At 44.4% G+C, this 27,380-nt stretch overlaps 1 protein-coding gene across 6 annotated transcripts in view; it reads left to right on the plus strand.

The window, feature by feature from the left end:
* The window catches only part of HLCS (holocarboxylase synthetase), a 195,908-nt gene that overhangs the window by 14,623 nt on the left and 153,905 nt on the right, over window positions 1–27,380 (plus strand). For 3 of the 6 annotated variants that reach the window (XM_066370240.1, XM_066370236.1, XM_066370239.1), the window contains exons 2-5: window positions 3,079–3,216; window positions 11,270–11,432; window positions 13,156–14,102; window positions 18,842–19,024. In XM_066370240.1, the coding sequence (XP_066226337.1) occupies window positions 11,381–11,432; window positions 13,156–14,102; window positions 18,842–19,024 (1,182 nt within the window). In that variant the 5' untranslated portion in view covers window positions 3,079–3,216; window positions 11,270–11,380. Of the gene's footprint in view, window positions 1–3,078; window positions 3,217–6,139; window positions 6,247–11,269; window positions 11,433–13,155; window positions 14,103–18,841; window positions 19,025–27,380 lie in introns of all 6 variants that reach the window. The other 3 variants (XM_066370241.1, XM_066370237.1, XM_066370238.1) reach the window with 3 other exon arrangements.

Raw genomic sequence — 27,380 nt, forward strand, 5'->3', positions numbered from 1 at the left:
AGATATCACTCTCTCACCCACCCAGACTAGCCCTGTGCCCTCAGAGTTTAAACCACAGTTCACCTTCCAGTTTCTCTCTCTCTCTCTCTCTCTCTCTCGGATCTGGGTCTATTTAGCTTAGCTGCTTGACCTGTAATAATCACTTAGTATTTCTTTCTTGCCTTTTTTTTTTTGTGTGTGTGTGTGTGACAGAGAGAGAGAGAGAGACAGATAGAGACAGACAGGAAGGGAGAGAGATGAGAAGCATCAGTTCTTTGTTGCGGCACCTTAGTTGTTCATTGATTACTTTCTCATATGTGCCTTGACTGGGGGGCTACAGCAGAGCGAGTGATCCGTTGCTCAAGCCAGCAAACTTGGGCTCAAGCCAGCGACCTTTGGGCTCAAGCCAGTCACCATGGGGTCATGTCTATGATCCTTCCTACACTCAAGCCAGTAACACCGGCGCTCAAGCTGGTGAGCCCTCACTCAAGCTGGATGAGCCCACGCTCAAGCTGGCAACCTCGGGTTTTCAAACCTGGATCCTGTGCATCCCAGCCCGATGCTCTATCCACTGTGCCACTGCCTGGTCAGGCATCACTTGGTATTTCAGTGAATGAAGGAATGTTTAGTGGTTGTTGGGTTTAAAGCCTTAGTTTAAGGATTACAATTGATAATTTATTTGTGATTAGCTTTTTTTTTTTTTTTGTATTTTTCTGAAGCTGGAAACGGGGAGAGACAGACCGACTCCCGCATGCGCCTACCGGGATCCACCTGGCACGCCCACCAGGGGCGACGCCCTGCCCCTCCGGGGTGTCGCTCTGTCACGACCAGAGCCACTCTAGCGCCAAGGAGCCATCCCCAGCGCCGCGGCCATCTTTGCTCCAATGGAGCCTTGGCTGCGGGAGGGGAAGAGAGAGACAGAGAGGAAGGAGAGGGGGAGGGGTGAAGCAGATGGGCGCTTCTCCTGTGTGCCTTGGCCGGGAATTGAACCCGGGACTTCTGCATGCCAGGCCGACGCTCTACCACTGAGCCAACCGGCCAGGGCCTGTGATTAGCTTTTATTATTTTAAGATTTAAAGTATAATAGGATTGATGATTTGGCTCAGTGGATGCCTTATTGTCAGTGTGCCTGAAATGAAATAGCTTTACAGAAATGAATAAATTGTACGCCCTTGTCTTTATTTTAATTTTTTTTTTTAAGAGAGGGACAGAGAGAGAGACAGAGAGAGAGGAAGAGACAGGAAGGGAGAGAGATGAGAAGCATCAAGTCGTAGTTGTGGCACCTTAGTTGTTCATTGATTTCTTTCTCATATGTGCCTTGACCAGAGGGCTCCAGCCAAGCCAGTGACCCCTTGCTCAAGCCAGCGACCTTTGGGATCAAGCCAATGATCCCATGCTCAAGCCGGCAACCCTGTGCTCAAGCTGGATGAGCCCACACTCAAGCAGGTGACCTTGTGGTTTCAAACCCGGGTCCTCAGTGTCCCAGGTTTGCTCCCTATCTATTGCACCACCACAGGTCAGGCTGTCTTTATATTTTACATATTTAAAATCAGATGCACATGTACGGAATGTATATAATTGAATGTCCCAAAGAATTGATAAATATAATTAAAGATAGTTTGCAGATTGGAAATTTTAAGGTTTTTGTTCAATGTGCACATTTTCTATGTTGGAATAAAGTGGACAATTTGCTTTTTGTTTTAGATTCTTAAAATTAAAAAAATATTGATTTTAATTTTTTTATTGATTCATTTGAGAGAGAGAGAAACATCAGTTTGTTGTTTCACTTATTTATGCATTTATTGGTTGATTTCTATATGTGCCTTGACTGTGGATTGAACTGGCAACCTTGGGATATTAGGATGACGCTCTAACCAGCTAAACTACCCACCAGGGCTTTAATTATTATATTGATAATTATATTTACTGAAATAGGACAGTTTTCTTCTCTAAATTTTCATTTATTAATTAGTTCACCAGATAATGAGCATGTACTGTGTGCCAAGTTACTAAACCTGATGGAAACTTCTTTTGATCTCCCAGCAAGGGCAGATTTGAACTGATCAGCAGCATGACCCAAATGTGTTTTTTTTTTTCTTTCTTTTTTGGTGGTGGTGATGTTAAGGCATGCCCCCTGCAGCCTTAGAGTTCAGCTTTTTCTGCTTGCGCGTATCTTGTTTTTAGTGGGTTAAAGACTTCAAATATAATTGCTGTTTTTTCAGAGAGATTTCAGGGAAGAGCAGAGATTAGTGGATTTATCCAGTTTGCTAACCAATCTTGAAGCTATAATGGCTGGAGGAAGTAAAACAGCTCTTTAGGCTTCTGTTAGTAATAGGCTTCTGTCTGCTGGGATGCTCTTCTTAGCTCCCTTATCTTTGAAGGTCCCTCCAGGTTGTCATTTGGAAAGCTCCTACATACTCCTACATAAACAGTGAGGAATGGTAGGAATAAGCCCAGATTTAGAATTAACTGCTTTATAACAAATGTCTAGAGATGTTAAAAAGCTGTCATGAGTCATAGAGGGGATTGTGCAGCTTCTTGTATAGCCATAGTCCAGCAAGAAATGCAGGGAGAATGTGGTCTGTAGAAGGGCACCAGTTAACCAGCCCTGGCTGGTTGGCTCAGCAATAGATCGTCGGCCCAGCATGTGGAAGTCTCAGGTTCGATCCTCAGTCAGGGCACACAGGAGAAATGCCCATCTGCTTCTCCACCTTTCCCCTTCTCCTTCCTCTATGTCTTCCTTCCCTTTCTTCAGCCAAGGCTCCATTGGAGCAAAGTTGGCCCGGGTGCTGAGGATGGCTCCATGGCTTCCGCCTCACACGCTAGAATGGCTCCAGCCTCAGCAGAGCATCGCCCCCTGTTGGGCATGCGGGGTGGATCCCGGTCCGGTGCATGCAGGAATGCGGGAGTCTATCTGCCTCCCAGCTTCTAACTTCAGAAAAATACAAAAATACAAAAAAGAAGGGCACCAGTTAACCTTATTTAGACCCCACCTGGAATTACAGAGGAGGGGATGACCCAAATGGTGAGGTAACTGGCAGTTGTAGTTCGAAGTGACATTAAATCCTTTTTTTGTGTGTTTTCTTTTTCTCTATCCAGTCCATTGATGACTTGAACAAATGGGCCCTAGTTCTTGTTTCCCCTCTTATATTTGAAGCTGAACACATAGCATTTGTGACAGAGAGCATTTGGGTGCAAGGTGAGAATTTACAGAGACCAGCTTTCTCTTCGAAAACTGTAAGTAACATGTTTTCCACTTGTGTATTGTAAGGAAACTGTGTCTTAATTAAAAGTAAATGTGTTTTTTATGAATGTTTTTTACTGGCCTTTGTGACTTCCCTTCTTTTGGGATATTTTAGGTTAAATTAAAATATATTATATAAGTGAGTTGCCTGACCTGTGGTGGCATAGTGGATGGAGTGTCGACCTGGAATGCTGAGGTCACTGGTTTGAAACTCCAGGCTTACCCTGTCTAGGAACATAGTAGAAGCAACAACTACGAGTTGATTCTTTTTTTTTTTTTTTTTAATAAATTTTTATTAATGGTAATGGGATGACATTAATAAATCAGGGTACATATATTCAAAGAAAACATGTCTAGGTTATTTTGTCATTAAATTATGTTGCATACCCCTCGCCCAAAGTCAGATTGTCCTTCGCCACCCTCTATCTAGTTCTCTGTGCCCCTCCCCCTCCCCCTAACTCTCCCCCTGTCCTCCCTGCCCCCACCCCTGGTAACCACCACACTCTTGTCCATGTCTCTTAGTCTCATTTTTATGTTCCACCAATGTATGGAATCATGTAGTTCTTGTTTTTTTCTGATTTACTTATTTCACTCCTTATAATGTTATCAAGATCCCACCATTTTGCTGTAAATGATCTGATGTCATCGTTTCTTATGGCTGAGTAGTATTCCATAGTGTATATGTGCCACATCTTCTTTATCCAGTCTTCTATTGAAGGGCTTTTTGGTTGTTTCCATGTCTTGGCCACTGTGAACAGTGCTGCAATGAACATGGGGCTACATGTGTCTTCACGTATCAATGTTTCTGAGGTTTTGGGGTATATACCCAGTAGAGGGATTGCTGGGTCATAAGGTAGTTCTATTTGCAGTTTTTTGAGGAACCACTATACTTTCCTCCATAATGGTTGTACTACTTTACAGTCCCACCAACAGTGAATGAGGGTTCCTTTTTCTCCACAGCCTCTCCAACATTTGCTATTACCCGTCTTGTTGATCATAGCTAATCTAACAGGGGTGAGGTGGTATCTCATTGTAGTTTTGATTTGCATTTCCCTAATAACTAATGAAGCTGAGCATTTTTTCATATATCTGTTGGCCATTTGTATCTACGAGTTGATTCTTACTGCTCCTCCCCGCTTCTGTCTGTCTGTCTGTCTGCCTCTCTCAAATAAATTTTTTAAAAAATCTTTAAAAAATATATGAGTGAGGCCTTGGCTGGTTGGCTCATCGGTAGAGCGTTGGCCTGGCGTGCGGGGGACCCAGGTTCGATTCCCGGCCAGGGCACATAGGAGAAATGCCCATTTGCTTCTCCACCCCCCCCCTCCTTCCTCTCTGTCTCTCTCTTCCCCTCCCGCAGCCAAGGCTCCATTGGAGCAAAGATGGCCCGAGCGCTGGGGATGGCTCCTTGGCCTCTGCCCCAGGCGCTAGAGAGGCTCTGGCCACGGCAGAGTGACGCCCTGGAGGGGCAGAGCATCACCCCTGGTGGGCGTGCCAGGTGGATCCTGGTCGGGCGCATGCGGGAGTCTGACTGTCTCTCCCCGTTTCCAGCTTCAGAAAAATACAAAAAAAACAACAAACAAACAAACAAACAAAAAATATATGAGTGAGATTATTATTATTTTTACATTTTTGATGCACCTGTTAGAAAATGTTAAACTACTTGTGTTTGTGGCCCATATTATGTTATTGGGCAGCAGTGCTCCAGTCTCCCCAGCTCATTTAGTCATCCCTACATTAAACAAAAACCTTCCAGGCTGAAAGTTGTCCTGAAAGAAAGGGTTTATTGAGCCATATACAACCAGAAAAGGGAGCAGGTCCTAGGACGTACAGTCTAAACCACCAGCATTCGGGGTGGATGGAAAAGATGAGCATGTCCACGGTCCTAGAGCAGACCGGTTCTTTTATCCCCACTTTACGCTCCTCTCCTTCTCCCACCCCCTTTCCTTCTGGTAACCGCCAGACTCGTGCCTGTGTCTATGAGGTTTTTTGTTTAATGGGTTTGGGGAAAAAAGATGTAGGTTGTTTTGAAAGAGTTTAGTTTGGTTAGAGATAAGGGAAAGAAAAAACAGGTGAAGGGGGCAGTTCTAGGATAGGTATTTCCTGCTCCTGGCTTGGCTGTGGGCCACGGTCTAGAAAGTTCATGCATAAGCAGGATATGGTAGTGTCTGGTGGTTGGCCTTTTTTTGTTTTTTTTGATAGCTGCCTGGAGGTTGATTCAAAAAATTTTTAAAAATTTTTATTGAATTTATTGGGGTGACATTAGTTAATAAAATTATATAGGTTTCAGGTCTATAATTCTATAATACATTACCTCTGTATTGTGTTCACCACCCAAAATCAAGTCGTCTTCTGTCACCGTTTATCCCCACTTTACCCTCTTCTCCCTCCGCCACCTGCCTCTCCCTCTGGTAATCACCACACTGTTGTCTGTGTCTATGAGGATTTTTAATTGTCTAATCCCTTTGCCTTTTTCACTGAACCCCCCAACATCCCTCCCCTCTGACAGCTGTCAGTCTGTTCACTGTGTCTATGAGGATGTTTCTGTTTTGTTTGTTTATTTTGTTCATTAGATTCCACATATAAGTGCAATCATATGGTACTTGTCTTTCTCTGACTGGCTTATTTCACTTAGCATAATACACTCCAGGTCCATCCATGCTGTTGCAAAGGGTAAGAATTCCTCCTTATTTTTTTACAGCCAAGTAGTTCCATTGTGTAAATATACCACAGCTTTTTTACCCAGTCATCTTTGGATGGGCACTTGGGCTGCTTCCCAGTCCCCCCCACCACGGCAGTCAACCCCATCCACATTCCAGCCCTCAGATGGGGGAAGAGTGAAGCTTGGTGCCAGCCAACTTTCTCTTTAGCATTGAGATCCAGAAGTTTTAGACGTCTTTTCTCCTCCCATCTCTCCAGCTGCAGGGGAACCTGAGACATATATTTTGTTCCTGGGCAGCCGAGGGTTCAGAGCAAGCCTGGAGTGGTGTCACTGCGAGGGAGAACTAAAGAGTAGCTATGGAGAGGTAACGAGCATCTCTGCCATAGTCATCCCATTTAATTTACCTTCTCAAGATTTCATTAAAGATACCGTTTAATGGCGGTTGCTTAATTCCTGAATTTTCTGGGGGTCAAAGATGCCTACCCACCAAGGGTACTATCCAGTTGACTCATTTCATCTATGACCCAGCATTTGGTGGGTATTGCAGCCAGGAGCTGGAGATGTCTAGAGCTTGTTTCTGACCACCCTGGTATGAATCTGTATGTATTCTTCATCTAACTCTAAAGTCATTTGAATTTGACAGGATCCTAAGATATTCAATAGAAATCTTTTTTTTTTTTTTTTGAAAAACTTTATTGATTAGAGAGAGAGAGAGAGAGAGAGGAGAGAGAAAGAGAGGAGAGAGGGAGGAGTATCAACTCCTAGTTGCTTCACTTTGGTTGTTCATTGATTGCCTCTTGTATGTACCTTGACCAAGCAAGCCCGGGGTTTCGAACTGGCAGCCTTAGTGTTTTGGGTCAATGCTTTATCCACTGCGTCACCACAGGTCAGGCTAGAAAATATTTTATGTAAGGGAGACTTTTGAACTTGGTGAGATATTACATTCTTTTACATTTTTAGGACTGTGGAACTCTTACAGATACTTTCTGAATTTGAGTTAACTCAGCTGGCTTTTATTGGTGCCTTTTGGTCCTGGGCATTCCTTGAGGACAGGTGTTAAGTTGAAGCAGATGCATCACTGCCCGCTGTAGTCAGTGCAGCCTCCAGTCCTTTGGTTATGGAAGGGATTTCTGCACGCTGCTTCTATGAGGAAATCCCTTTGTTTAGGGCTGCTCAGGGCTTCCTTAGCTTTGATCTCTGGGAGTCAGCCTTTTGCTTGACTTCCCCTTTTTTCCTCTACCCCTTTGTTTCCATCTCAAAGTGCAAAGTGGAAAGGCCCTGTTTGCTTTTAGCCCCAGAAAGCAAACATCCCTGGACCCTGGAGGAGGTGGGTAACAGTGTAGCTTCGCTTTGATCAGAGCACCCAGCGCTGCTCGCTGCTCACAGGAGTTTGCATGGTCTGTGGCTCCTGGACCTCTTTCCTAGAAAAAGGAAATGCACTTTGGTGAGGAACTGACTGGCCAAGTTGAGAAACTTGATCAGGGATGTGAGTGTATTGTCCTGTGGCTGCTTCCTGTCCTTCCCTGGGCTTTGTTTATCTCCTTTTTCTCTGCTCCTTCAGAGGTGTGTGCAGAGTTACTGCTCAGCTCCTTTTACACTAAGTGCTGTGCTGCCTTTGGGGTGTTGCTCAGCCTGCGCTTGTTCCAGCAGGTTGCTGAATCAACGTCTGAACACTTGCGTGGGCTGGCTGTCCACTGGCTGAGCTTTTCCTTTCCCTGATGGGCAGCGATAGCACTGAGAACAAAGATGCTGTTAGCTCTGTGCAGGAGGTGGCACTGTTCCCTTTCATATTTCCCAGTCACCTTCATCCGAAAAGTCAGCATTTGCTGAGGTGAGAATTTATCTTATCCTCCTGAGCTGACATCCTCCCTCCATTCTCAAAGCTGGACATCAGCGAAATATTAGTCTGAATTGTAAGCTTCACATTATTGGATCAAAGATTTCATCTTGGAAATGCAGAATCTGACTGGAACATTTGGATAGTCCAACCGTACAGATCAGGGGTCCCCAAACTACGGCCTACGGGCCGCATGCAGCCCCCTGAGGCCATTTATCCGGCCCCTGCCGCACTTCTGGAAGGGGCACCTGTTTCATTGGTGGTCAGTGAGAGGAGCATAGTTCCCATTGAAATACTGATCAGTTTGTTGATTTAAATTTACTTGTTCTTTATTTTAAATATTGTATTTGTTCCCGTTTTGTTTTTTTACTTTAAAATAAGATATGTGCATTATGCATAGGGATTTGTTCATAGTTTTTTTTATAGTCCGGCCCTCCAATGGTCTGAGGGACAGTGAACTGGCCCCCTGTGTAAAAAGTTTGGGGACCCCTGCTCTAAATATTCCAGACCAATTAATACATTTCAACCTTTTGACCATAAAGACTTACATTTACTATTTTCCCCTTTACGACAGTGTTTATCAACCTTTAAAATTATTTTTTTTTCTTAGAAGAGAAATTAAATTTCATTTGAATTCTCTCTGAGAAAGAAATGAAATACTAAGGCATAATATTCTGTGGGGTAAGCCCTGGCAGGATAGCTCGGTTGGTTAGAGCATTGCCCTGAAGCGCAGAGGTTGCTGGTTTGATCCCCGGTCAGGGCACATACAGGAACAGATCAGTGTTCCTGTCTCTCTCCCTTCCTCTCTAAAATCAATAAAATAAACATTAAAAAAATGTTTTGTGAGGTAGGGTTGAGTCTTGGAGGGTCAAAACCATTGTGATAGCTGGGATTTTTATACACCCTATTCCCCCAACCAATTTCCTCAACACCTTACTGACAGGAAACCAGAGAATAATTATGAATAATTTGCTGTGAATATTTGTGTACAAGTTTTTGTGTGTGTAGACATATGTTTTTCCTTAGATATATATCTAGGAGTGGAATTGCTGCTTCATTGATAACTGTATGTATATACAATAAGTTTTTGAGGAACTGTCAGATTCTTTTCCAGAGACTTGTACTATTTAAATTTTTCTTTCTTTTTTTAAGTGAGAGGAGGGGAGATAGAGAGGCAGTCTCCCACATGTGTCTCGACCAGGATCCACCTGGAAATCCCTGTTTGGGGCCAATGCTTGAACCAATTGAGCCACAGGCTGTGGGAAAGGAAGAAAGAGAGAAGGGGGAGAGGGAGAGAAGCAGATGGTCGCCTCTCATGTGTGCCCTGACCAGGGATTAAACCCAGGATTTCCTTATGCCGGGCCGATGCTCTATCCACTGAGCAAACCGGTCAGGACTCCATTTTACATTTCTACCAGCAATGTATTTGGATTCAGACTTCTCAGCATCCTCAACAACGCTTGTTATTGTTTTTTCGATGATAGCCATCTGAGTAGAGGTAAAGTATCTCACTGGTTTTGATTTGTGTTTCCCTAATGACTAATGATGCTGAGTATCTTTTCAAGCACTTATTGCCATGTGTATATTTTCTTTGGACAAATAAATGTCTTTCAGATCCTTTGCCCACTTTTATTTATTTTTATTAAATTTTTAAAAAACTTTTAGTGAAAGGAAGGGAGGCGGAGACAGACTCTCACATGCGCCCTGACTGCAATCTGCCCTGTAAGCCCACTAGAGGGCAATGCTCTGCCAATCTGGTGCCCTTGCTCCATTGCAACTGGAGCCATTTTTTAGCATCTGAGGTGGAGGCCATGGAGCCATCCTCAGTACCCAGGGTCAACTCACCCTAATCAAGCCATGGCTGCAGGAAGGGAGGAGGAGAGAGAGAGAAAGAAGGGGAGAGAGAGAGAGAAGTGAGGAGGGAAGTGGAGAAGCAGATGGGCACTTCTCTTGTGTGTCCTGACTGGGAATCGAACCCAGAACTTCCACATGCCAGGCCAAAGCTCTACCACTGAGTCTACCAGCCAGGACCTCCTTTGCCCAGTTTTAAATTGGTATTTGTCTTTTTATTGGTGAGCTGTAGGCCTTCTTTGTATATTGTGGATACAAATCTGTTATCAAAGTCTGTTATCAGATACATGATTTACAAATATTTTCTCCCACTTTGTCAATTGCCTTTTCTTTATTTTTTTTAAATTGATTTTAGAGAATAGAGAGAGGAAGGGAGAGAGAGAGAGAGAGAGAGAGAAGCATTCATTTGTTCCACTTAGTTGTGCATTCATTAGTTGTTTTCCCTATGTGCCCTGACTAGGGATTGAACCTGTAACCTTGATGTTTTGGGACAATGCTCTAACTGACTGAGCTAACCAGCCAGGGCTGCTTTTTCATTTTCTTGAAAGTTTTTTTTATTGATGTACAAAAAAATTTTGATGAAGTCCAATTTATCTCTTTATTTCTTTTGTTGCTTATACTTTTGAAGTCCTGTGTGAGAAACCATTGCCTGATCTAAGGTGATGACAGTTTACACCTATGTTTTCTTTTACACGTGTCCTAGTTTTAGCTTGCATAGTGATGGTTTGATCCAGTCTGAATTAGTTTTTGTCCCTTGTATACATGGCATGGTGTAGGGGTCTGTTTTCGTTCTTCTGCCTGTGGAGGTCCAGTTGTACCACAGTGTGTTTATTTTTCTTTCCCAGCTGAAAGAAAAATAACCTTATTAACATGACAAATTTATAAAATGATGGATATTAATATTATAATTTTTCCTGTTTTATGAGTGAAGAAACTGATACCTGAGCCGTTCTGAGACTTGCCTGCAAATGCACAGTGACGATCAACTGAGTAGACCCAGGCCCAGGTCCTTGGACTGGACTCCAGGGCCAGGCTCTGAACCCCAGGACGCTCCCTTCTCCTTGCCCCAGTTCCAAATTCTTCTCGTATAAAAAACCCAGAGGCCAAAAGGGACTGAGTTTTGTCTGCCCTCATTTTCCCTGTTCTACTTGTGGTGGGGATGTAAACTGGGATAAGCCGGAGTTTTGGGGGGAGTCCCTGACAGTTCTCCTCCTTCAGGAATCAGTGGGAAGCATGTTTAAACCTCCTCCAGAGTCTGAAGCATCAGGCAGAATCACGCTCAGACACCCAAAGCTTTCATGGGCGCCGCGGGAGTTTTGTTGGTCACGGTCCCCACTTTGAGAAAAACTGGTCTACAGGTTACATTATGAACCATTGAATATTGTAAAGTTATTTGCTTCTATTTCTGTTACCAAAGGGCAAGTTTATGTTTCCCCAGGGTCTGGGGACAGCCCTTGCCTCCTTGACTACCATGAGAAGCTGCAGAGATGTCAATGACCTTGAGAGAAGAGGGTTATAGTTTGGTGTGCTTTGTGAGCCCTGCTTTTGGGTAGAAATAAGACTGTTAGGTCAGAACCGCTTGCACGGTAATAATGTAGCAGGGGAGAGCTGAAGGGGGAAGTGAAGCATCTCGTTATTTTCAAGAAGAGAAATCTCAGCCTCTCTTTTTCTTTTTCCTCCCTCACCCACGTTTTCTTAGATTGTCAAGTGGTCAGACTGCTGTTTGCCATTAGCTTGCAGACCCGGGGACCCTTACCAGTTAATCGCCAAAGCAAGTGTGGATGACTTCAGTAAGTTGGGGGTGGCATTCATGGAAGATAGACTTCAGATGGCTAATGGACTGATACCCCAAAAGATTGTGTGTAAGTAACTTTAGAAGATATTTTTATCATAGCAGAGGTCTTCAGTTAATAGCTTAAGGACTGTTGAGCCCTCCTATTTGGTACGACTTAAGGGGATGCTTATTTTCAGTTTAATTCAGTCAACAAGTCATGTGTATATATAATTTATACACGTGTCAGTTTCTTTAGAGGTGCTTACCCCTGGTTAGTGCTTTTAAAATTCTTTGTTAAAAAAAACTTTTTTTAATTTATTGATTTTAGAGAAAGGGAGAACGAGGAAGAAACATCAACTTGTTCCATTTATTTATGCATTCATTGGTTGATTCTTTTTTTGTTTTGTTTTGTTTTTTTACAGGGATAGAGAGAGGGATAGATAGGGACAGACAGACAAGAACGGAGAGAGATGAGAAGCATTAATCATCAGTTTTTTGTTGCGACACCTTAGTTGTTCATTGATTGCTTTCTCATATGTGCCTTGACCGTGGGCCTTCAGCAGACCGAGTAACCCCTTGCTCAAGCCAGCGACCTTGGGTCCAAGCTGGTGAGCTTTTTGCTCAAACCAGATGAGCCCGCGCTCAAGCTGGTGACCTTGGGGTCTCGAACCTGTATCTTCCGCATCCTAGTCTGACGCTCTATCCACTGCGCCACCGCCTGGGCAGTTCATTGGTTGATTCTTGTGTGTACCCTGACCAGGGATCAAATCAACAACCTTGGTATATCTGGACAGTGCTCTAAGCAACTGAACTACCTGGCCAGGGTAGTGTTTTTAAAATTCTTAAACAAGGATATTTCAGAATTGCATTGTCTATGAACTACTGTGCAAATTCAGAACCCATGTGATATATGTTTCTCCCAATCTAATACAGTGTAATTAGTGTCCAGACTATAGTTTGATTGAATGGAAAGCATACCCAGTGTTACTATGATGTTCTAACTCTTAGCAGATTTTTACCCAAAATATACATATCACAATTCTGGGATACACCTTTTTTTTTTTTTAGGAAATGTGCAAAATGTTCTTACTTAGCCTTCAAAGCTGGCTTTCCATGTTTATGAATGTCTTCATTTGTATCTTGAGCAAATGAGTGTCACTTACCAGCTCGGAAATCTGTGTAAATCACTTAATTTCCCCATTTGCCATGTATGTGTGCCTAATGTCATGTTCCCCATTTGCCATGTATGTGTGCCTAATGCCATGTCAGATGTGTAGTAGGTGCTCAGTAAATGTTGACTGGAACAGTCCTGAAACAATTTGAGTCCTGAGAGAAGATTCTGGAAAGGCCCTCCTCCCAGGCTGACCCTATAAAGTATCCTGGGACTGACTTTTCCCTGGGGTGTGCTTGGATAGACTAGATTAGTGCTTGTTTTCAGTTTTGTAGTTTTATTGTCATATAGGAGATTGACACCCAAGAGATTGAATCTAGAATTCTGTAAGCAGGCAACATTACCTCTCTGAAGCTCACTTTCTTCATTAGTCTCTGAGGGAGTCTGAGGTTTCCCAGTTCATATGGGAAAGGTGTGTGGAGACTTAGATTTCACTTGGGATTGTCAGGGGCCTGTTTCTAGCGGGGGGGGGGGGCAATGATGTGGTTCTGCAGCGCTGAGGCGGGGATGCAGTGGGAGTCCTGTAGGCGACTGCCCGGGAGCATGAGCCAGGGAATGCAGAGAGCGTAGTGAGGTTTTGAACTAAGCTGCATGACAAACCAGAAGAATTGACCGAGTGTCTTTTCTGCTCATGCTTTAGCAGTGCACCTGCAGGACTCCGTTCTGAAGGAACTGAAGGACCAGGCCACAAACAAGCCAGCCCACATCCTGCAGCTGAGCCCTGAACCTGCTGTTGAGCTTGAGCCCAATACGGACATTATGGAGCATGTTGGCAAAGATGATCCAAAGGTTCCAGGTGCAGAACCTACCCAAGGGCAAGGCGGTGCCTCTGGGAGGGAGCCTGCCGGCCAGAGCGCCAGAGGAGAAGGCTCTGTCGAGCTCTGTCACCTCCATCTATCTAGTTGCCATGAGTGTTTGGAGTTGGAGAATAGCACCATTGAGTCTGTAAAGTTTGCATCTGCAGAGAACATTCCAGATCTTCCCTATGACCCCAGCGGCAGTTTGGAGGGTGTTGCTGATGCCATCGGCCCTGAGAGAGAGGAGAGGAGAGTCAACATCATGGGGAAGGCACCCAACATCCTTTTCTATGTGGGCTCTGCCTCCCAGGAAGCCCTGGACAGGTTCCAGCAGGTCCAGTCTGTTCTGGCTGACTGTGTGGACCCGGACAGTTACACTCTGTACCACCTGCTGGCGGAGAGTGCGCTCAGAGACCCGTGGTCAGACAACTGTGTGCTGTTGGTCATTGCCACGAAGGAAGCTATTCCCAGAGACCTGTACCAGAAGTTCATGGCCTACCTTTCTCAGGGAGGGAAGGTGTTGAGCTTGTCATCATCCTTCACGTTTGCTGGTCTCCAGGTGACCAGCAAGGATGCACTGCAGGAAACAGTCCAGAACTTGGTTTTCACCAAGGCTGACCAGAGCCAGGTGGCGCTCAGCATCCTGAGCTGTGGCTGTGTTTATCAGAAGGGCCCTGGGGAGCGGCTCAGCCTGGGCAAGCTCCAGGGCCACCTGCACAGTGAGGACAAGGAGAGGCTGATTGTGCAAGTGCCTTTTGGAACACATGGAGGAGAGGCTGTTCTTTGCCAGGTAGGGAGGCGGGTATCCCTGTAAAGATCTTTGGATATCTCTGATTGGGAAACATGCCCCTATGGCTGTGCATTGGCAGGTTTGAGAGTCTGCACTGTGGGGCACTTTTGACCTGCAGCTGAGAGTGTTTTCTAATATGAGTGGATGGTTTAGATCAGGGCTTTCCTGTCCATTAATATCTCATCTAACCAACATACTTGTGATGGAGGAACATGGCAGATAGTGTGGCTAATTTAGGATTGCTGGTTAACCAAGAATTAGTCAGAAAATCCTTTCTTGTTTTGTTTTGCACTGGTCATAATTTTTCTAAAACACCTCAGTCCACTCCCTTGCCTCAGAGTACACTCTGGTTAATATAGTGAAACCTCCATTTAATGTGGCGAGTTCAACATCTCAGAGTGGTGATTCCAAATGTTAGTGACCATCATGATACCGTATTTCAACGGTTTCTATGATTGCTCCGCAACTGTGGGGGCTGTGAGTGTTGAAAACATCTTCAAATCCTCAGTTCCTTTCCTGTGATTTGTCACTCTTAAAGTATGAGTGCTGAGAAACATTTCAAATCAGAGAACATTGAAGTGATTTAGATTTAGGGCATATTAATATGTAGGTAAGAAAATAAAGGAAAGGGAGACTAAAGGAAAAGGCATCCTTCCATCTGAGTACTAACCTGTCCCGACCCAGCTTAGCTTCCGAGATCAGACGAGATCGGGCGCGTTCAGGGTGGCATGGCCGTAGAGTACCTTCCCATCCTTAGCAGGTCCTTTAGTTCACCTGCTAGAGTATTTTGTTTGTTTGTTTGTTTGTTTTTTACCATTTTCCTTTTAGCTTTCTGTTTATTTGTTGTTTAAGCAAACAGTAACAGGATAGGCAATTTTAGAATTCCTGATCACTTACTGCAAATAAAAATTTTTTATTGATTGATTTTTAGAGAAGAAGGGAGACAGAGAGAGAGAGAAAGAGAAACATATATTTGTTGTTCTACTTATTCATACTGTCATTAGTGGGTTCTTGTATGTGCTCTGGTGGGGATTGAACTCACAACCTTGGTATGTTGGGATGATGCTCTAACCAAGGGACCTGGCCAGGGCCATTTACTGTAAATCTTTTAATGCCTTCAGGCAAAAGTTTTGTTCGAGTTAAGTGAATATTCTCTTTAAGGATTTGATGAACTGAAGAATGAGACAACTAAGGAGATGGAGAGATTTTGCCCAGAGTAGTTCCCAGGATGAGTGTAACAGATTTTGTTTCATTGTAGGAATCTTTTCACTGAATTAGAGAACTGTTTCCTTTTTTGTTGTTGTGGTTTGTTTTTATTTCCTATGTTGTCTCTCTTTCCATTCCTTCTGAGTCTCCTTTGGTTTTCTGACCAAACCTTTTACAAAGGTATACGTTTGTTTCTTTACCATTTCCCCTGCTCATTTGTTCCTAAGATAATACTCAGCCAAAGAAGCATGTAACTAAGGACTCTGGACATCAGAACGGATGAACATGGATAACCCAGTTGGGTTTTCTCTAGGTTGCAAACCATATGAATTTGTTTTTGGAAGCCTAATAAATGTTCCTCTTATCTTTTTCTCTGCAGATATGGTAACTGTAGTTACTGCATTCTCAGAAAATCCACTTGGAAACCTGACTTCCTAGGGCTATATTTCAGTTTTGAATAGCGAATTTAACCACCCTGGTGCACAGACTTGTACTAGAAAATTGATTTGGCACTGTTGTGATCTGTTTCTCTGCGTTACACAGCAAGTCTGCTTGCTGTGCCATTTAAATTGACCCCATTACTGTCATAAAATTTGATACTGCGTGCCTTGCTCTAGAAAAAAAAGGCAATATGATGCAGCTTCAAAAATCAGATTCAGAGGATTAGAGTGTCATTTTTGATTTTAAATGACTTCCAGTCTCTGTGACAGGGTCACTGTTTTCAGGCCTGTGGGACTGTGATATTTGGCCACTGAGATCAACCAATAAATATCATCACAGGCTGGTTAGTTTCCTCTTTCCCTGTTCAATTTCATAGCCTTCATCTTTGTAATAAATCGAGTAATGATGTAACCCAGTAAGAGGAGGCAAGGTACTTCAAGGGCAGACCACAGCTGCACAGTAGGCGGTGGTCTGGCGCCCAGGGAGCTGCGTGGTGAAGATTTTGCCATCTACCACCAGGAAGAAAAGGGGTTTTGCAGTACTGGCTGTTCTAGTTGAGTTCGTAGGGAAAATTTAAGGCTGTGGATTAGTGATGACACTGCATTATCAAAAGGGCCCAGAGTTTGGCATAAAATCTGCATAAAATCTCTAAAATGGATGAAAAAAAGTACATATATAGGGTTGGCAAAAGTAGGTTTACAGTTGTGAGTACATGAAACACAATTTATTCTTCTATTGTTATTTATTAATTATTGTATTTTCCACATGAACAACTGTAAACCTATTTCTGCACCACCTCGGTATATTTTTTTAATGGATATTTTAATTGGATATTAATTTTTTTAATTAAAAATTTTAAAGTTTTAAAATTACAGTTGACATACAATATTATATTAGTTTCAGGTGTACAATATAGTAATTTGACATTTATATAACTCACAAAGTGATTCACCTTGACTAGTCTATAGTACCCATCTGACACCACACAAAATATACATATATGTATATTTAATTTATTAATTATAGAGAGAGGAAGGAAGAGAGGGAAACATCGATTTGTTGTCCCACTCATTTATGCAATCACTGGATTAGTCCTGAATATACTCTGATGGGGCATTGAACTTGCAATCTTGGCATAGCAGGATGACGCTTCAACCAACTGAGCCATCTGGCTAGGGCTATATTTTTTTCTTATTTAAATTAGCATGTGGCAGAAGTGGTTTCCATTTTCATGGCAGTGTTTGTCAACCATGACACTGTGGACATTTTGGGCCAGGTTCTTCTTTGTTGTGGGGTGTCCTGTGCCTTGTGGGGTGTTAACAGCATCACTCACTAGATGCTAGTAACAGCCTCTCTCTTGAAAAACCTTCATTTAAAGAGAAGCCAAGTTACAGAAATAGGCCCATCACTATGGTAACAGCATTCTAGGCGAAACAGGAGACTCTGGTTGGATGGCATGGAGGACCACAGTGTGTACTCCTCACACGCATGCTCTGCTGTTTGGGCTATGAATGGAGGTGCAGGGCCAGATGTGGCCTCTCTTCTCGCTTCTGTTAGGAAGTGTCTAATCTTATGACCAACTGAAGCGCTCCTCACACAGTCTCTAGGGCTGTCCTTGCCCATCCCTCCTGGCAGGCTGGAGACTGTAGGGTCAGCCCTCCTCCTCCTCGGCATCTCCTGCACGTGACAGTGAGTTCTATACACCTCGCTGCCTGTGCTGCTTGGATCTGTGTGGTCACAGACCCGGGAGCATGTGTGCCATTAGTCATGCTCCCCACTCCCTGGGGCCCAGGTGGGGATAGAACCTCACTTATTGCATTTGTGTCACCTGTAAGGAGTAGTGAGTTAAATGTGACCCGCCTCTGTGTTGACTGTTTGCACCTGCCCTGGCTTTATCTACCGGGGATGAAAGGACACATTCAGGGTAAGACTGTGTGGCAGGAGACTCAGTAGGACTCAGATTCCTTACACGCTTTTCCTCTTCTCTCTGCTCCCCTCTGGCTGTTTAGACACACTCACCTGCTGCTACTGTTCAACTGACTCAGTTGTGGGTGAAGCAGGGACCTACTGTAGTAGGGAACTTGTGGACACTGCTCTATCAACCTTGTCAGATTGGCCTCTACTTGCAGCAGCATGACCTTGTGGACAGTATCTGTGGACAGTGTTTCTGGCTTGGTGAATGCTTGGGTGGGAATGGTGAGACTTTTAAGTTGCCTGAAGGCTGGCACCAGACTATGTTCAAGATGCTCCTATACCATCAGGTCAAGAGCTCTGCACACAGCAGAAACCCAACAGCTAACCCCTGTTGCATAGATGAGAAAGCAAAACAAATAAAGCAAACGTACTCAGGGTGCTTTCCTGGGTACTCAGGATTCCAGCACTCTCAAGGCTCCACTGCCCAGTTAGAATCTGACCTCAAAGTTGCTACAAGTACTGGCACCTTCCTCTGTAGCAAGACACAAATCTTTCTTTGGTAAGTGGCACTGTTCCAACTTTAACTGCACAACAGAGCCTGAACTAAATGCATTAAGTTCCTTTTCTTAAAACTCAGCCAGGTGAAGGAGGGAGGTGGGGCAGGTCTTTCCTCCAAACTGACTCTGAATTCCTGCAGACATGCATAACTGGGGAATAAGACTACTGCCCTCCCCAGCTTGGGTCCCCATAGTTATGGCTCATAGGAGCAGTGGAGTTTCAAGCCTGATGCAGTGTGCTTTCCCGAGTTTATTAGTGACTTTATGTGAGTTCTCAGCACAACCCTATTTTTGAGTGTTTTGATTGTATAACCAAGTTCAGTGACTTGCCCAAGATTCTAAGACTGGTTAGTGATAAGAGTTGGGACCTGGAAAGAGTTTGGTTACTCCTCTGGGTCATTTCCACCATGGCCTCTCAGCCTGACAGCCACAGTTCTAATAGGCTCTTCTGAATCTTTCTATTGCTTGGCATTATTTTGTAAATATTCAGGTTCAAAGTTTATATTGTGTTGATAATTAGAAGGATTCATATTCAAGTTTTCAGAAACATCGGTAAAGACAGTGTTTTTGTTCCTGTCTCTAAGTGCCCCTTGTTAATGAAGTGGTGTTTTTCTCCCTCAGGTGCACTTAGAACTACCTCCCAGCTCTTCAGTAGTGAAAACTGAAGGAGATTTTAATCTGCTCAAAGCTAGCAATATGAGAAGATACGAGGTCCTGAAGGAGATTCTGACCACGCTTGGCCTAAACTGTGACATAAAACAGATCCCTGCCTTAACACCTCTTCACCTGCTGTTGGTGGACGAGGTGAGTATGGTCACCCTTTTCCTGACTTGTCCATTGCAGTGGACTTTCTTTTTTTTTTTTACAGAGAGAGAGTCAGAGAGAGGGATAGACAGGGACAGACAGACGGGAATGGATAGAGATGAGAAGCATCAACCATCAGTTTTTCATTGTGGCTCCTTAGTTGTTCATTGACTGCTTTCTCATATGTGCCTTGACCGTGGGCCTTCAGCAGACCGAGTGACCCCTTGCTGAGCCAGCGACCTTGGGTCCAAGCTGGTGAGCTTTGCTCAAACCAGATGAGCCCGCGCTCAAGCTGGCGGCCTCAGGGTCTCAAACCTGGGTCCTCCACATCCCAGTCCGATGCTCTGTCCACTGTGCCACTGCCTGATCAGGCTCTATTTAGATTCTTTAAAAAAAATTTAGTTATTGATTTGAGAGAGATAGAGAAGGCAAAGAGAAATAAAAAGAGAAATACTGATTTATTGTTTTACTTTTTTATGCATTCATTCATTGGTTGATTCTCGTATGTGCTATGACCAGGGATTGAACCTACAACTTTGGCATATCAGGACGATGCTCTAACCAGCTGAACTGCCTGGTTGTTTTGACTTTAAAATATAACTAATATTTTTGGCATTTATGTAAGAGAGAGAAGACTATTAGAGTTTAGAAAGTGTTAAAATTAAGGTTCTGGCCCTTCCCACTTTAAAGGGTCAAGGGTCACTGTTTTATGTGTCAGGAGTGTATTTGGAAACCACAGTTTATGCATTTGGGATTAAAAACCTTTGTTTCCATTTGGATCCTTCTCAGCAATTTTTTTTTTTCTAGTGAATCTTTGAAAGGGAAAAATTACAGGTTTTTATTTCTGTGCTGACGCCTGCCACCTTGTGGCCAAAAGGACTCTGGATGTTGGTTTCTTTCTTAGCTGTGTCTAACAGGAAAAGGGCCATGGAGCTAGGAATGTCTGCAGGAATTTTCCTGGCCTGGTGTCTGCATTTCATGCCTGTGATTGATACCTGTTCTGAGCAGGTTGCCAGGTGTGTCTTCTTGCTAATCCCTCTGCTTTACCAAGCTGTCACTTTCTTATTAATTGTGGAAGATTATTTTGTGGGTCTATTTCTTTCGTCTCCCCTAAATAGGGAAATTGGTGAGTTTAGCAACATAACTGTGTAGATTCAGCAAATACTTTATAGTTCAGGTAACTCTAAACACCAAAATTATAAGCTTTCCCTTGAAAAGAATACGTTATATCTCCTACCCCAACATTTTTAAAAGAGGAGGAACTTTCTTGGCAAGCTTGCTGTGTGCAGAGCAGAGCAGAGCTGGGAGCCCTCACTTGGAGAACAAGGATACAGAATCTGGAGCATTTAGGATTAGGATATTTTAAAGGAGTATTTGAAGACTAGAGGAAGTAACATGAGTGAAAGTTCTGTATAAATTGTATTATTTAAAAAATAATACATTGTGTTGTGATATTAATCTGAGATTGTTGGGAGGTTGAGTATGTTACACGTGTCTAATGTTTCTAACAAGTGCTTGGGTCTATAGTTCATGATTTTTAAAATTAGTAATAAAATAACGGGTACTTTTATTTCTGTCTAAGAAACATTCTCTTACTGCATTTCATTACAGTGTTTAGCCAGTTTGCACTCTTTTTTTTTTTTTTTTTTTGTATTTTTCTGAAGCTGGAAACGGGGAGAGACAGTCAGACAGACTCCCGCATGCGCCCAACCGGGATCCACCCGGCACGCCCACCAGGGGCGACACTCTGCCCACCAGGGGGCGATGCTGGGGCAGAGGCCAAGGAGCCATCCCCAGCGCCCGGGCCATCTTTGCTCCAATGGAGCCTTGGCTGTAGGAGGGGAAGAGAGAGACAGAGAGGAAGGAGGGGGGGAGGTAGAGAAGCAAATGGGCGCTTCTCCTATGTGCCCTGGCTGGGAATTGAACCCGGGTCCCCCGCACGCCAGGCCGACGCTCTACCGCTGAGCCAACCGGCCAGGGCCCAGTTTGCACTCTTTTTAACGGGTGCTCTTGAGAATTAGTGGTATGACTTGTTTGCATCTGCATCCCAGGAAATCAAAGCTCCACATCTTTTACTGGTTTAATGCATTCCGTTAATAAAAGCACCACCTTCATCCCTCTGGTGACTTATAAAAAGTGTCAAAATAACCTGACCAGTGGTGGCTCAGTGGATAGAGTGTTGACCTGCCTTGAGCCCAAAGGTCGCTGGCTTGAGCTCAAGGTCACTGGCTTGACTGGCGAGCCCTCTGGTCAAGGCACATATGAGGAGCATTCAGTGAACAACTAAAGAGACACAACTAGGCCCTGGCCGGTTTGCTCAGTGGTAGAGTGTCGGCCTGGCGTGCAGAAGTCCTGGGTTCGATTCCCGGCCAGGGCACACAGGAGAAGCGCCCATCTGCTTCTCCACCCCCCCCTTCCTCTCTGTCTCTCTCTTCCCTCCCACAGCCGAGGCTCCATTGGAGCAAAGATGGCCCGGGCGCTGGGGATGGCTCCTTGGCCTCTGCCCCAGGTGCTAGAGTGGCTCTGGTCACAACAGAGCAACGCCCCGGAGGGGCAGAGCATCGCCCCCTGGTGGGCAGAGCGTGGCCCCTGGTGGGCGTGCCGGGTGGATCCCAGTCGGGTGCATGCGGGAGTCTGACTGTCTCTCCCCGTTTCCAGCTTCAGAAAAATACAAAAAAAAAAAAAAAAAAGAGACACAACTATGAGTTGATGCTTCTCATCTCTCTCCCTTACTGTCTGTCTGTCTGTCCCTCACAAAAAAATAAAAAACACAATGTCAAAATAAAGTTGGTCTTTAGAACTTCAACTCTTATAGACGACCCACCTACAAACCTGTAAGCATGGAAGGGTGCAGAGCCACGTGGGTAGGAGGAAATGTGACAGTCACTCTCATAGACCTTCTCCCTCACTCCTTTCCTGACCATGGAGGGCTGAGGCTGGACAAGGAAAGAGATGCCTGCCTGCCAGGAGGAGGCAATGTTCCCTTCTCATATGAAGTCTATTCTTGGTCTGGTTGACCTTGGCTATCTCTCCTGTGGGCTTTTTCCTCCCAGCTGCTTCTTTCTGAATTCTGTTTCTCTCTGGGAAACAGAACTGCATGAGTGAGTGAGTGAGTGTTGTGAATATCCTCATTTCTTAGTGTTTATTAATTCCCCTTGGAAAACCTTAACTTTGCTGTAGAAGGAAATGTAAGAATTTAGGGCTTTAGAGAATGTTTTCCTGCAATACAAGTTCTCTAAAGGATTGTCATGCAAATGAATGTGAAGATAGCTACTCACTCACTGTGATGAGCTTTCTTGAGGCAGCTGGGTGATTCCTGCCCTTTTCCTGATGCCAAGACAAAGGCATGTCAGAACACTTTCTGGTCCTTATGTTGGTGTGGTTCAGTTTTTGTAGGTAAAGATGACAGATTGAGACTAGAATACTTTCTATTTGCTTTGCTTTCTAGCAGCCTTCTTAGCAGATCTCATTGATCCTCATGGCATCAAGTTATGTGGAGAGGCTCTTGGCATCCTGGCATCCTATTATGTTAGACACAGGCCACCCTTAGATTCATCACCTGCCTTCCGTAATTACAAGCCTGCGTAGGTTCCCTGCTTCCTGTAAAATACTCTGTGCTGTTGGGAATGGAAAGATCTCTGACCACATGGTGTCGCTGCTGAGCTACGCTGCCTGGTGAATGGACACCCTGGAGCTATAAAGTAGTCCAGATTTAATTTTTTTCTCTTGATGTCAGTTTCACATGGTTTAATTTAGTAGTTTTCCATGATACTGGTGGCATTTTTTGAGGGGTCTGCAGAGATTATTTCAGTGTCACAGTTAATAATATACGTCCTTCATTAAGCATTTACTGTGTCCTAGGTACAATGACAGGATGGAATATGAAAGAACAAAATATACATACTAGTTATCTAAATAGTTTTACTGCATACCAGCTGTGTTTATACAGTTTGGTGCCTAGACACACTCTCTACAGCAAACAGCACAGAAGAATTATGAGGTACCTCTGTGCTTCCATATTACTGCAATATGAATGAAAAAGAATAGCACAGTGATCCAGGTAGGACAGAACATCCAAAGTGCAGCTGACCCTTGGTGTTTGCTAGGGGTGTGTTCTGAGACCTTCGTCGACACCCAGACACCCGGGAGCATGTGATTTCTGCTATAAAATCCAGTCGGAATGATTTCATGGTGTTCCTGTGTGTGGCCAGACTAGAAAACGAGGCTTGCTGAGGTGCAGACTCCTGGCGGCCAAGATGGACTTCCTCTCTGACTGAGGTCTTCCCATGTAATCGAACCTCCCAGGGGCAGGATTGAGATTTGGGCCTCAGCATATATGATATGTCAAAGTAAACCAGGAAAATATGTGAGCATACGCATACCACACATACATGTCCATAGAAAAAAGACTGGAAGGAAATACAGTATATATATAGTATATTTTTGGGTGGTAGCCTAAGGGTGATTTTAATATGCTTTTAAAAATTTTGTTGTATTTTCCACATTTTATGTAATGTTCATGTATTATTTTTAATATTTTATTTATTGATTTTTTAGAGAGAGGAGTGAGAGAGACAGACAGAGAGAGAGAGAAGGGGGAGGAGCAGGAAGCATCAACTTCCATATGTGCCTTGACCAGGCAAGCCCAAGGTTTCGAACTGGCGACCTCAGTGTTCCAGGTCGACGCTTTATCCCACTGTGCCACCACAGGTCAGGCCTCATGTATTATTTTTATAAAGTGCAAAACCAGTTACTAAAAATTAAAAAACATGCTGGACCAGGCAGTGATGCAATGGATAGAGTGTTGGACTGGGACGCGGAGGACCCAGATTCGAGACCCCAAGGTCACCAGCTTGAGCAAGGGGTCACACTCTCTGCTGGAGCCCCCCGGTCAAGGCACATATGAGAAAACAATCAATGAACAACTAAGGTGCCGCAACAAAGAATTGATGCTTCTCATCTCTCTCCCTTTCTGTCCCTATCTGTCCCTCTCTCTGTCTCTCTCTGTCTCTGTCTCACACACACAAAATAAAATTAAAAAACAGGCCCTGGCAAGGTAGCTGAGTTGGTTAGAGCGTTGTCCTGACGTACCAAGGTTGTGGATTTGATCCCTGTTTAGGGCACATGGAAGAATCAACCAATGATGGCATGAGTAAGTGGAACAATTCGATATTTCTCTTTCTTCCTTTCTGTCCAAAAATCAATAAATAAAATAAAAAATTAAAAAAATTACTTTATATCAGTAGACTTTGAAGGCATTCAATCAGTGGTCAAAACTTGAATAAGAGGCAAGGAGTCCCATATAGATATTGATATTTTATTTAATGTTCGACATCTACATTAACTTTTAAAAAAGCATGAGCTTTGTTAGTGCATGACTTGACCCTGGTGAATGGCCATTAGGCTTAATTGTGGCTCTCAGGGCCTCTGCTGTCCCTTGCCTCCCTTGGGTGGAAGTTCCTTCTGGTTCATGATTTAAGTCCCCCACCCTGCTTGGATATAGCAGTTTCTCGATGGAACCCCATGAACTATTTCTCAGAGTGGACACACACATGCTGACATCACTTGATGGGCCCTGTCAGGCAGGTGACCTCCTCTCTGGAGGTGTGAGTGGAGCGTGAGACTCATGAGCTACATGCTAGACCAAGGGTTCCATGGAGTGAGATTGTGGGGTGGCCGCCTCCCCACCTGCCACTGGCAGTGACAGGAAGTCAACAGGACTGCACCTTCACTGTAGGGTGAGTGTGTGTGGGAACAACACTGAAGAAAAAAACAGTTCTTTCCCTTGCAGAACCTGAAGTCCAATTGAGAGCTCCCCCTCATGCTTCCACTTTTCTGTCAGGGAAACGGGAGAGAGAAGAGGGCACATGCGGGGGTGGCCAGAGAGGTTTGCCCTGAGATGGATGTGGGAACCTGAATGCAGGACAGAGCCGCTGCCCACGGGTCTCTTTCCATCCCCCAGCCCGGCTGGCACAGGAAGAGGGTGGAACAGTGCACTGCCCGCCTGCCCGCCCAGCGAGCTCCCTCCCCCCCCCCCCAGATGTCCCTGCTGCGTCCCTGTTGTGGTCTGGGGAGCAGGAGGTTCTTTCCGAAACGACAGAGCTGGGATTCTTGTGGGCCTTCCTTGTGGCTGGCGGCTGGGCGCTAATGACGTGTAGGCGACCTGAGAGCGAAGCAGGCAGGATGTTGGCAGCAGTCCTGCAAGGGGGTCTGTGGTTGTTTTGCCTTGGGGTCAAGGTGTAACTGTAACAAGAAGTGACAACTGGGTTTATTATTAAAGCAACTGGCGGAAAATCGCCCTGTTGTGTGTGCGTAACTGAACTGTAGCGTGGGAGTTGCGGGATGGACCAGATAAGCTTGAAAAAAGAAACTAGCTTCACATTTCAGTTTGATTCAATCCCAGATTATTTGCCATAAATCTCTCTCCCCTCATAGGTATTGTTGATGATAATAGTTTTGATAGTTGTAAATGTGTCAGAAAATTCCTGTGTAGTCCCTTCCACCAGGGAATTATTTTCTTGATGTTGGTTGTTTTATGAAGAATCTTAGTCTAAATCATACCATATGGTTCTTATTCTTACTTCTCCTACTGACCACTTCACTTAGTAAACACTGCGTGCCTACTAAGTGTGAGACCTTGCTGTGGAAGTTTCTGGAAAACAAGGGGTAATTTCTCATGCTTTATAGTTAACCAAGTGCCTTCACGTGTGCCGTGGTCTCATCTGGTTGCACAGTGGCCCTGGGGGAGAGATGCAGGGGAGGGGTCCTTCCTGTTAGGAAGACCAAACTAAAGAATTTCATGTATTTTTTATTAGAATTCATTAGAATTTATTCAATTAAAATTTTTTTTTCCTTCTTGCCTGCCTACCTTCCATCCTTCCTTCCTCTTTCTTTCTTTTGCTTTCTTTTTCTTTTTTTCTTTCTTCTCCCCTCTCTTTTTCTTTCTTTCTTTTTAGCATAGCATTTGGTACAGAATGCTTCCTGCCTTCACCTTTAATCCTAGTTCTGACTCTTGAATGTACAGTGAGGGAAACTTCTGGTGTTACCCTAAAATACAACTTAAAAACTAATTTTTAGAGATCCAAATGAGAGAAAAAGTCAGAATTCCAGGTGTGCCCTGAATAGTTTTTGACATGCGGCTGACGTGGTGTTGTGGCAGCTTTTACAATCCGGCCCCGTCGAGAGAGCAGCTGGCAGATTAAAGCAAACATTTCAAAGCTTTTATAGCTATGAATGTTTTTAAGGCTCTTTCATATACCTCTTTCTCTCCTTTCTTTCTTCCTTCGCCCTTCCCCTATGCTAGACATTTATTTTGTTCATTTTAACTGACTTCCTGTTTTCAAACCACAATACCTGTTACAAAGGTGACTTGATGAGTTTTGATGTTGAAATGTCAAAGAAATGACACGTGGGGTGTTTTCCTTAGCTGCCTTCATTTTATTCTTTTCTGGGGGGGGGGGTTGGGAGAGGCTTTTCATCTACTGTATATACTGTATTCTTTTCGAATCTTGTTTCCACATGAATGTTTCAAAGCAGCTCCTTTGGAGTTTATACTTCTGGGCTCGAATCAAGGCAGAGACTGACAGTACGCAGCGGGACTTACAGGGCACCTCGGTTGTTTTCCACTTCCGACGGGCGGTGTTAGAGTCTAGGTCTGTCCTGTGTTGCCGCTCTGGCTGGCGGGACTGGGGCAGGGTGAGGGGACTCTGAGACACAGGGACCTCTTTCCCCAAAGCTGCATCCTGGGGACAGCAGCCTGTCTAGGAAAGGCAGTTTTATTTTCTCATACTATTTATATTCACCGCGATGCAGTCACAGATTTGTGGATGGGAAACAGGCTCTTTTGGAATAAAAAAACCCAAACTCTCCAGGACCAAATGTTTTTTGTCTTCTGCATCAGTGCCCTAATAGCTGCCATGTGTGAGTGGTATAGATCATGGCGGCAGCTCCTGGGGAAGCCGATTGAAGCTGTCTCTGGGAGTTTGCCTCGTCCTTCAGAGCAACTTCTGTCTCCCAAGTTGAAAAAAGACATCTCAGGGAGTTAGCCCGCAGTGGTGCTGGGTTTGAGGGCATGATAAAAGGGCCCACACCTTGTGATCGATCAGGTGTAGAGCTGAGGGCCACACGGTGCGGTAGGGTGCCTGTGGTAATGGCACAATCGTTGGAGCGTGGCTTTCAGTTCAGGAATGCTGGGGCCTGAGACCTGCTTTCCAGTTGGTGAACGTTACCCTTCACTCTTTGGGATGCCAGGGATAGTTGGGGGCAAATTGTGTTTCTGTGCATGCTCACGATTTGAGAATGTTGCTTCAAGAATTGTCTTGAAAAAACTGTTTATGGTGTTTCTGATTCAAGACTG

The sequence above is a fragment of the Saccopteryx leptura genome, chromosome 2, assembly GCF_036850995.1.
Source record: "Saccopteryx leptura isolate mSacLep1 chromosome 2, mSacLep1_pri_phased_curated, whole genome shotgun sequence".
In the NCBI taxonomy this organism is placed as follows: domain Eukaryota; kingdom Metazoa; phylum Chordata; class Mammalia; order Chiroptera; family Emballonuridae; genus Saccopteryx; species Saccopteryx leptura.